Source organism: Ranitomeya variabilis, chromosome 8, assembly GCF_051348905.1.
Source record: "Ranitomeya variabilis isolate aRanVar5 chromosome 8, aRanVar5.hap1, whole genome shotgun sequence".
Lineage (NCBI taxonomy): Eukaryota > Metazoa > Chordata > Amphibia > Anura > Dendrobatidae > Ranitomeya > Ranitomeya variabilis.
In genome coordinates, this window is record NC_135239.1 from 174148048 (window position 1) to 174159444 (window position 11397).

Here is an 11397-nt window from a genome sequence, read left to right on the forward strand (position 1 = left end):
CTTGGAGAAGGCGGTTTTGGCAGGGTGATGCTGGCGACACATCAACCCAGCGGACATCAGCTGGCGGTCAAGATGGTCAAGAAGAGGAAATTGTTGGAGTACGCTAAACACAACCTCCGCTTAGAGAGAGAGGTCCTGGAAATCACTGAAGACAGCAGATTCTTCACACATGCATATGGGACCTTCCAGACAGCGGTAAGAGACTCCTCGCCTTCTAGAAATTCTCTCCTTTCTCCCCATCATGTCCAGTTGCTTCCATTAGATTGTAAATTCAATCTTTGCCTGTGCAAATGAATAGCCCTGCTGCATGCTCTGTGTGCCTGTATGCCCTGGGCGCCATTACTGGTGGCTATCATTAGAGGATTTTGACTTAGTTTTCACCCTGGACACCTCTCCAGTGTGTGCCGACAAGGAGACATGTCTTCTGGACACACAGTAGAGGTCCCAGAACCATAGTAAATGTTATTAGGATGGATAAAATCTGCATTATTTACAATCATCTTCCCTCCTCTCGCACAGGACTATGCATTTTATGCCATGGAATATCTGAGTGGTGGCGAGTTGACTGCATTTATCAATTCCAGAGGCCCCCTGGATGTCTGCACGACCAGGTAAGAGAACAGCCGCTCTGTGATTTCTGTGGCCGCTGTCTCCCCTCATAGTTATTAGTGGTTCAGTAGAACAATTAATGCTGATAGGATTTTTTTTTCTTCCTTATTAGGTTCCTTGCAGCAGAAATCTTGAGTGGAATAGAGTTTCTCCACAGTCGAGGGATTATTCACCGGTAATAAGTCATTTTTTCTTTTATACATAGGGAAAGATTTACTATGGGAAATAGTTAAATGTGCCAGAATTGTGGTGTTATTTGTGCCAAAAATCTGGTGAACATGACGTGTACCACATTTATGGAGTGTTTTAGACACTTTTTGGGGCTCACTCGAAGAGGGGTCAAGGCTTTTATGGAAATGGGAATAGTTTGATAGGAATCCATGTGGCTTACAATGTCACAACGAGCAACTAAACTGTAACCAGATTTTTGTGAAAATTATTGGCTGTAAGTAATGAAAACAATAGTGGTGTAACATCAGACAAAAGTCTCTGAAGATGCTCCTAATTTGTCAAACAGCCACTGTGATGAATTTGGAGCGTTTTCAGACAGCCTGGTATTATATGTCTACACAAGATAGGATTAGTGAATCTGCCCCCAGTGTTTAGTGAGTGGTCCTGTGAAGCCCCCACAGTAACCCCAGCACTACAGCTCATCTATTTCTGATTCACAGAACTATTTTTCTTTCTTTTTAAAGGGATTTAAAACCAGACAACATTCTTCTGGACGGTGATGGACACGCTAAGATTGCTGATTTCGGCCTTGCTGCTATGAATGTATTTGGCTCTCAGAAGATCAGTGAATTTTTCGGCACTCCTCGCTATTTGGCTCCTGAGGTGACTATGTGACTACTAATATCTCATACTTTATTATCCACCTGCAATTCTCACTTAATGTGGAGCTTGTGGAATCACAGATCTATCACCACAGCGGCCCACATTTACTAACGCTAACTAATAGATGGACTGTGTAAGGGCCCTCATACATATTAGACTAAAGTCAGCCGAACTGGCCAATATCAGAAGGATCAGCCTAGAGAAGAACGGTGGCTCAGTGGTTAGTACTGCAGCACTGGTGTCCTGGGTTCAAATCCCACTAAGGACAACATCTGCAATGAGTTTTTTATGCTCTCCCCGTGTTTGTGTGGGCTTCCTCTGAGTTCTCTAATTTCTTCTCACACTCCAAAGACATACTGATAGGGAATTTAGATTGTGAGCTCCAATGGGGACAGTGATAATAATGTATGTAAAGCGCTGTGGAATAAGATAGCGCTGTATAAGAAAAGCATAAAAAATAAACAGTCTAATGTGTACTGGGGCTTCTCAACTTCAGAGGTAGCTATCAACCAAATGATCTTTTGGCCGACATGTAATACTCTATGTATGGTGCTTAGGTGTGGAAAAACACTACCAGTAAACATGGACCACGGTAGTTTTCTCTCTCCCAGGATGGACAATAAACTAACTTACTCTTCTAATCTTATGTTTCCACAGATTTATCGTCTACAGCCCTTTAATTACACGGTCGACCTGTTCGCTTTTGGGGTCATAGTCTTCCAAATGGCCACAGGATATTACCCGTTTTACTCTGGTCAGTGTTTACGAAGACTTGCCTATTCAGTGAAATGGGACAAACCTTGCTATCCGTACACCATGGATTCTCACCTCAGGAACGTCATAGAGAGAGTGAGTAAATAGACACTTATACCTGGAGACATAGGAAGGATAGACCAGTCATGAGTTTTGATAATATACCGCACATTTCATCACCACTGTTGGGTATTTCAGCTATATCCAATAGAAGGACTTGGGACAATGCTGGAGCCCCAGGACAGCCTCTCCTATATGTACAGCGTTCTCATCTACAGGCCAATTTATACAAAGAGGCTGCGGCGCTCACCAAAACCTCTCCACACAGCTAATCATCAGGATTATTGGGTATCGGTCCCTGACTGATCGACTACTGATGGCCTATCCTGTACTATATTGTCCTGTACTATCCTATCCTGTACTATCCTATCCTATCCTGTCCTTTAATATCCTATCATGCACTATCCTATCTTGCACTATTCTGTCCTATTGTATTTGTTTCTAGCAATGGTTGTTTTAATAAATCCATCTTTCTATGAGAAAATGAGAAAATAATTCTGTAACTGCTGTTTTTCTGAGATTATTTATATTATTACTTGTGATATAATAATGTTTCTTATTTATTTGCAGCTCTTGTGTAAATCACCAGAGAAGAGGCAGGATGTTTGCAGCAATTTAAAAGGACATCCATTCTTCTCGACCATAAACTGGGAGGAATTAGAGGCAGGAAGGTCACGTCCACCATTTACAATGACACCTGTAAGTGCACAGCGTTATTTTATTATAATGTCACCTCCTCGTCTGTGTAATGTGATAATATGTGTAAGAAATACTCAAATAATGAGTAACAATCCTACATAGTGTAGGCCAGAATGTGTTTATCCTCCCCTGCTGGTAAATGGGTGGAATTACAGTATGGGGCAGGACGGACAGGCTTTTACATATTTCTCAAAAGTGTAATTATTGTCCCCAGTTCTTCAGAAGGCCACTTAGTGAATAACTCGGATCTATTAAGCTGCGTTCACACTGTGGATTTTTTTTGTTGCAAAAACGCCATAATGCTCTCGACATTTTAGGGGCAAAACCAAAACAAAAGTATTCATTTTTGTTGATACTGGGACAAAAGAACCCAATGTGGTTGCAACGTGTGAACACAGCTTTATGGTGCAGTTGTAGCAGATGTGGATACCGCAGATTGCCAGGCAGCACCAGTAGTTGACTTGTTCTCAAGCTGCAGGTAACGATGCATCATGGCGATTAGCGGTAATCTGCACACGGTTACCACGGCTCATCCACAATCTGTACAGGTGCCCTCAGGAGGGGACGGATATAATTAAATACCTAATGAAGTAACCAGACTGATTTGTCTTTCTTCTATAGATCCCAATTTTGGAAACCAGCAAACAAATGGAATTGGACCAAGTGATGTCTGGCATTGAAGCTCAGGAACCACCTATAACCCCGGAGGACCAGCAGCTGTTCTGTGGTTTCTCCTATATCAGCAACAGGTGGAAGAGCATTGAAAGCCGCAGAAATAATGGCAATGGAAATATAACGTAGTCCCCTCCCCCCAATACCTGACTACTGGGTCAAGGAGGCGCGGACCTGGGTGTGGTCTGAAGAAACAGGCGGGGTCTGTTGGAATCCCACCCCGAGTTCTTCCATCTACTCTGTTACATATCAGAGACCATAGTGTCCTGCATTCTCTATTGCTGCCCCATAACTCACCTGGCTGGCATACTGCTTGGAGATGTAGGACCGTCATACTACAGGACGGCACGGTGGCGCAGTGATTAGCACTGTTGGCGAGCAGCGCGGTGCTCCTGGGTGGAAATCTGGGACACCATCTGCACAGAGTTTGTTTGTTCTCCCCGTGTCTGTGTGGGTTTTCCCCGGGTACTCCGGTTTCCTCCCACAACTCAAAACATACTGATAGGAGAAAAAAAATAAAATTATTAATTATTGAACATCATCATCCTGTATCTCGTGTATTTCTGTATTTATCACCAGTATGTGACATATAGAAAGGTGGTAACACTGCACAGTGTCAGGACGTTCATATACTATTACTTATCCTCTACATTACACACTGTTACGGAACCCCCCAGCACCCAGAATATGTTGTGTAGTTTTATGTATGTATAATAGGTTCCATGTGAGATGCATGTCCCTAATGCATCAGCCCTCAGGCTGCGCCCCTGGGCAGAGGGGACAAGATATCCCCCTTCTGACCTCCCCCACCTTTGTAATTCCCACAGTAAATATCGGCAGGCTCTGGCCACCTGCGGCTATTGTAATGTATGTCTGGCCTGCCGCTTTTCAATTGTCCTGCCCTTTGTATCTGTGTGATATATTCTGTGTCCTGTGAGTAAAGTGTTGTCACACTGGAAATACTTGGAGAAGCTGTGATCTTTTATATGCGCCCATGTAACCAAGCAATTCCAGCCAGCGTCCTTCATTCAGACTCCAGCCAAAGCAGAGTGGACCTCCTGAAACACGGGGTGGTAGTGAAAGAGTTACTCCAGCACGGTAGACCCCGTTACACACACCTGTAAGAATTCACTGATGTCCACAGTGACATAAAACATGAATTTCTGAATAAGTAGGTTTTGAGCCTCTAGTAGTCTGCACAGTTACGATGTAACAGGTAAACTCACCGGCTCCTTCCTACAGCCCTCCCTATACGTTGTTATTGCTTCCTCCTGAGAATGAGGTTGTGTTGTTACTAGAACTCCGGGTTTTCTGTTACTACATGCGCTATGAGGAATTTATTTAGCTGTATATGTAGAGTGGATGTTGGTTGTGAGTGCATGGAGCGGGCTCAGGAGCGGAGAGCGCGTCCTACAAGGCGGCAGTGGGTTGGATACACAGCTGATTCGCATCTATAACTGACTGAGGTTACATTGTTACTAGAACTATGGGTTTATGCATCTTCCTGCAGCCTCTTAAGGCCCCGTCTCACATAGCGAGATCGCTAGCGAGATCGCTGCTGAGTCACAAGTTTTGTGACGCAACAGCGACCTCCATAGCGATCTCGCTATGTGTGACACGTACCAGCGATCAGGCCCCTGCTGCGAGATCGCTGGTCGTGTCGGAATGGCCTGGACCTTTTTTTGGTCGTTGAGGCCCCGCTGACATTGCTGAATCGGTGTGTGTGACACCGATCCAGCGATGTCTTCACTGGTAACCAGGGTAAACATCGGGTTACTAAGCGCAGGGCCGCGCTTAGTAACCCGATGTTTACCCTGGTTACCAAAAAAAACAAACAGTACATACTCGCCTTTCGGTGTCCAGGTCCCTTGCCGTCTGCTTCCTGCTCTCACTGACTGCCGGCCGTACAGTGAGAAGTGAGAGCACAGCAGTGACGTCACCGCTGCGCTCTGCTCTCGCTGTACGGCCGGATCTCAGTCAGAGCAGGAAGCAGACGGCAAGGGACCTGACGGACACCGAAAGGCGAGTATGTACTGTTTGTTTTTTTTGGTAACCAGGGTAAACATCGGGTTACTAAGCGCGGCCCTGCGCTTAGTAACCCGATGTTTACCCTGGTTACCCGGGTGCTGCAGGGGGACTTCGGCATCGTTGAAGACAGTTTCAACGATGCCGAAGTCGTTCCCCTGATCGTTGGTCGCTGGGGAGAGCGGTCTGTGTGACAGCTCCCCAGCGACCACACAGCGACTTACCAACGATCACGGCCAGGTCGTATCGCTGGTCGTGATCGTTGGTAAATCGCTTAGTGAGACGGGGCCTTAACTCTGACATTATCACTCACTTCCATCTCCCCATGAGGCCTAATGTCCGTCAGTCACTAATCTATTGTATATCTGTCATATCACAAGCAGAATAAAGTTACATCAGTCGCCCAATAACTTGGCAGGGCAGTAACGTCCCTGACTACATGGGTGGAATACTATAGTCGCAGGACTCTGCTGGTGATACACAGCACAGAATAGCGCAGTATGGCGTCACATGGCAGAGAATTATCATGACATGTACTGTACATAGCACTGAGAATATTCTGGGAACTGGGTGATATTTCTGTGGCTCCAGGTTCAGCAGTAACCCATAATAACTAACACAGAATGTGACCGTCCAGTCTACTCTATCACAAAATTACACAAATTCTCCACATTTCTAGTGATCTCAATGGTTAATGTAAGTTTTCCGCTTCTCATCAAGCATACTTCCTCACATCTCGGTGTCTACAGTAGGAATGTTCATGTCCTGCCCCCGAGAATACAAGAACCTGTACAGGACGCCTACTTTTGAGTGGGTATGTAATCCACATCAGTTTTTGGACCAGGACAAGGCCAAGTTGTCTGTGATTTGACACATTGAAGGCAAAGTGATAAATATTAAATTAAAAAAACATAAATTCACAGCTTTATCCCCTTCCTGACCTTGGATGTACGGGGCATGTCATGGCGATTTCACACCTTCGCTGCCAGGTGTTGAGCTAACATGAAAACTGACCCCCAGCTCTCACTGCCAGGAGCGGCGCCCCCGCTGCCCTCGGCAGTTTAACCCCCTAAATGCTGTGAATGATATCAATCTCAACATATAAGGGGCAGGGAAAGGTAGGGAGGCTCTCTCTCCGCTCTGATCGGCGCCCCTGTGAGGGCCTGATCATTGCCATGGCGACCCGGGTCACCAGGCTAGCAAGCTTGTTACATTATGCTCAGCGCATGGTCTAACAAGCTTGTGTGTCAGTGCAGACCTGACAGCTGTAAATCAATACTCAGAGATATAGATGAAATCCACAAAGTAAGTGCTCAGAGTAGAGCACCGGATAAATGTGATCCCAAACGTTATGTAAAATGTTCCCATTAAAAGCTTGGACTCAATCTACAAAAAAAGGAAGTCCCCACTCAGGTCTGTCATCTGTTAACAGAAATATAGGGGGCTTCCACGTTACTGGTTACACAAAGACTCTGGAAAAGTGAAAAGGCTCCTCACCCTACAAATGAAATCCAGCAAACTCTGCGCTCTCAAATCCAAATGCCCCTCTCCCTTCTAGGTTTTGAGCACCTTGAGGGGTGCAGTTTTTAGAATGGTGTCACTTTTGGGTATTTTCTATCATATAGACCCTTCAAAGTGACTTCAAATGTGATGTGGTCCCTAAAAAAAAAATGGTGTTGTGAAAATGAGAAATCGCTGGTCAACTTTTAACCCTTATAACTCTCTCACAAAAAAAAATTTGGTTACAAAATTGTGCTGATGTAAAGTAGACATGTGGGAAATGTTACTTATTAAGTATTTTGTGCGACATACTGTATCTGTGTGATTTAAGGGCATGAAAATTAAAAGTTGCAAAATTTCCATTTTTTTCACAAATAAACGCAAGTCATATCAAAGAACTTTTACCACCATCATGAAGTACAATATGTCACAAGAAAACAATGTCAGAATCACCGCGATCCGTTGAAGCGTTCCCGAGTTATAACCTCATAAAGGGACAGTGGTCAGAAATGTAAAAATTGGCCCGGTCATTAACGTGCAAACCACCCTTGGGGGTAAAGGGGTTAAAGATTAAACAGTGCTGTAGCTCAGCTCACCAATTAGTTGAGTGAAGTTGTCAGAAGCCATGCACGGATCCAGTCAGAGCAGCTGCACGTGTACAAAGATGAAGGGAGAAACGATCCAGCGGAAATAGAGGCTTTCTTTTAAAAGTAAAACTTAGCATTTATTCAAGCCTAAAAACTCAAAAAATACAGGTTATGTACTATAAAATACTGTTAACAGGTCCTACTAGTTTTGACTATCTATCCCATCAATGCCTTTGCAACCTGATTGAGGGACTCTGATGGGATTTTATAGCAAATTGCTGCTTCCAAGCTCCACATCCTAAAAAAGGGATTGTCCACTACTAAGACAACCACTTCTCAATCTGAATGTTTGCCCCCGTTAAAATAAAATCACCTAAACTCACCTCACACTCAGCGGAGGACGATTGTAAGGAGTGGCACAGACAGACTTAGCAGGCCTAAAATAAAAAAGTAGGCTAAATGCAGTTCAAAATTGGTAACAGCAGTAAACTGGCGGCATAGCTTTCTTCAGTGGAGGACAACTGTAAGGAGTGGCTGACACAGTTAGTAGGCCAAAATAATAAAGTGAGGTAAATGTTTGCCAAAACAAAATTTCAAAAATAAACAGGTGGCATAGCTACGTACAGGGGTGGGCTCCTCTGCTGAGTAGCAGACAGTGGTAGTTGGCGCAAAGTATTAAATGGTCTAAATGGAGGCCAGGGCCCCTGTATATTTTAACTATCATCTATCATTTCAACCAATTTGTATTGGCAGTGCCATTGAAGGATTTATCAGCACAGACTACACTGTGGTGGAGCAGGGAGAGGCAAGCATTGCAAGTGGTAGAGCACAGTTCGACCAGGGGGGGAACACTCTCTCGTGGGCGGCAGTACTGGCACAGGGCCCCTCATATTACGACGGTGTGTCTGACGTTGGTTGTGCACCATCACCGTCAGAGACACTTCATTGTACTATGAGCGACCCTGTGCCAGTGCCGTCGCCCAAGAGTGGGCACACCCACCTGTCCAGGCAAACGGCACTCGCACGGGTGCTTGCGCTAGGTGGTGTGTTATGATCCTTAGTGGTTGAGGATCACAAATTACTCCAGCAAGGTGACTAAACATAGGACAAGCTCTAGGGAGGTGGAAAACTGGACTGACCGCAAAAGTGAACCTATCCAACCACACTAGAGGCAGCCGGTGAACGTGTCTAAAATCCTAGACGTCTCGAGCCAGCCTGAGGAACTAACTACCCCTAGAGAGAAAGAAAGACCTCTCTTGCCTCCAGAGAAATAATCCCCAAAGATATAGAAGCCCCCAACAGATAATAACGGTGAGGTAAGAGGAAGGCACATACACAGGAGTGAAAGCAGATTCAGCAAAAGAGGCCCACTAATTCTAGATAGCAGAAAATAGAAAAGGGGTCTATGCGGTCAGTAAAAAACCCTTACAAAATATCCACACTGAGATTTCAAGAACCCCCACACCAACTAACGGTGTGAGGGGAGAAACTCAGTCCCCTAGAGCAACCAGCAAGTAAGAAATCACATTTTAACAAGCTGGACAAAAAACATGATGAACGCTGATAATCAGAAACTGAACAAACAAAAACTTAGCTTGTCTTGGAGAGACTGGGAGCAAGGTAGTCACCAGGAATCCGAAGAGCACTGAATACATTGATAGCAGGCAAGGAACTGAGTATCCAGGTGAGCTAAATAGGAAACCAACCAAGGATAATGAACCAGCTGATGAAGCCAACTTGCAGAAAGACAACACTACACAGTACCGCTTGTGACCACTCGAGGGAGCCCAAAAATAGAGTTCACAACAGTACCCCCCCCTTGAGGAGGGGTCACCGAACCCTCATCAAGACCCCCAGGGCGATCAGGACGAGCTGCGTGGAAGGCACGAACCAAATCGGCCGCATGAACATCAGAGGCGACAACCCAGGAATTATCCTCCTGACCATAGCCCTTCCACTTAACCAGATACTGAAGTCTCCATCTAGAGATACGAGAATCCAAAATCTTCTCCACCACGTACTCCAATTCGCCCTCGACCAGCACCGGAGCAGGAGGCTCAACAGAAGGAACCACAGGTACCACATACCTCCGCAACAAAGACCTATGGAACATATTATGGATGGCAAACGATGCCGGGAGATCCAAACGAAAAGACACCGGGTTAAGGATTTCCAAGATCTTATAAGGACCGATGAAGCGAGGCTAAACTTAGGAGATGAAACCTTCATAGGAACATACCGAGAAGACAGCCACACCAAATCCCCAACACGAAGTCGGGGACCCACACCGCGGTGGCAGTTGGCAAAGCGCTGAGCCCTCTCCTGTGACAATTTCAGATTGTCCACCACATGGCTCCAAATCTGCTGCAACCTATCCACCACAGAATCCACCCCAGGACAGTCAGAAGACTCAACCTGACCCGAGGAAAAACGAGGATGGAAACCAGAATTGCAGAAAAAAGGCGAAACCAAGGTAGCAGAACTAGCCCGATTATTAAGGGCAAACTCGGCCAAGGGCAAAAAAGTCACCCAATCATCCTGATCAGCAGAAACAAAACATCTCAAATAAGTCTCCAACGTCTGATTAGTTCGCTCGGTTTGGCCATTAGTCTGAGGATGGAAGGCCGACGAAAAAGACAAATCAATGCCCATCTTAGCACAAAAAGTTCGCCAAAACCTGGACACAAACTGGGATCCTCTATCAGACACAATATTTTCAGGAATGCCGTGCAAGCGAACCACATTCTGAAAAAATAGAGGAACCAAATCGGAGGAGGAAGGCAGCTTAGGCAAGGGCACCAAATGGACCATCTTGGAAAAACGATCACACACCACCCAGATGACAGACATTTTCTGAGATACTGGCAGATCTGAAATAAAATTCATGGAAATGTGCGTCCAAGGCCTTTTCGGGACAGGCAAAGGCAAAAGCAAATCGCTTGCACGAGAACAGCAAGGCTTAGCCCGAGCACAAATCCCACAAGACTGCACAAAGGAACGCACATCCCGCGACAAGGAAGGCCACCAGAAGGACCTAGCCACCAAATCTCTGGTACCAAAAATCCCAGGATGACCCGCCAACACCGAAGAATGAACCTCGAAAATAACTCTGCTGGTCCATCTATCCGGGACAAACAGTCTCTCTGGTGGACAACGGTCAGGTCTATCCGCCTGAAATTTCTGCAGCACTCGTCGCAAATCTGGAGAAATGGCAGACAAAATCACTCCCTCTCTGAGAATACCAGCCGGCTCAGAAACTCCCGGAGAGTCAGGCACAAAACTCCTAGAAAGTGCATCAGCTTTCCCGTTCTTCGAACCAGGCAGGTATGAGACCACGAAGTTGAAACGGGAGAAAAACAACGAACAACGAGCCTGTCTAGGATTCAGGCGCTTGGCAGACTCGAGGTAAATCAGATTTTTGTGATCAGTCAGGACCACCACACGATGTTTAGCTCCTTCGAGCCAATGTCGCCACTCATCAAATGCCCACTTCATAGCCAACAACTCCCGATTACCAACATCATAATTTCGCTCGGCAGGCGAAAACTTTCTTGAAAAGAAAGCACACGGCTTCATCACAGAGCCCTCAGAGCTTCTCTGCGACAAAACAACCCCTGCTCCAATCTCGGAAGCATCAACCTCGACCTGGAAGGGGAGA

General features: G+C 45.7%; 1 protein-coding gene across 1 annotated transcript; it reads left to right on the forward strand.

The window, feature by feature from the left end:
- Positions 1-776: 776 nt before the first annotated feature.
- On the forward strand, positions 777-4168 carry LOC143788195 (protein kinase C theta type-like). Its single transcript, XM_077277636.1, has 5 exons — positions 777-784; positions 1305-1443; positions 2101-2292; positions 2827-2955; positions 3577-4168. The coding sequence occupies exons 2-5, from the start codon at positions 1378-1380 to the stop codon at positions 3754-3756; spliced, it is 567 nt and encodes a 188-aa protein (XP_077133751.1). The 5' UTR covers positions 777-784; positions 1305-1377; the 3' UTR covers positions 3757-4168.
- The last annotated feature ends 7229 nt before the right edge of the window (positions 4169-11397 follow it).

What these genes read in the sequence shown, in the direction of transcription:
- LOC143788195 (XM_077277636.1), top strand. Translation starts at nt 1,378, where the DNA reads ATGAATGTATTTGGCTCTCAGAAGATCAGTGAATTTTTCGGCACTCCT. An exon ending in CTCGCTATTTGGCTCCTGAG is followed by an intron (nt 1,444 to 2,100) that starts GTGACTATGTGA and finishes ATGTTTCCACAG; the next exon opens with ATTTATCGTCTACAGCCCTT. An exon ending in CACCATTTACAATGACACCT is followed by an intron (nt 2,956 to 3,576) that starts GTAAGTGCACAG and finishes TTTCTTCTATAG; the next exon opens with ATCCCAATTTTGGAAACCAG.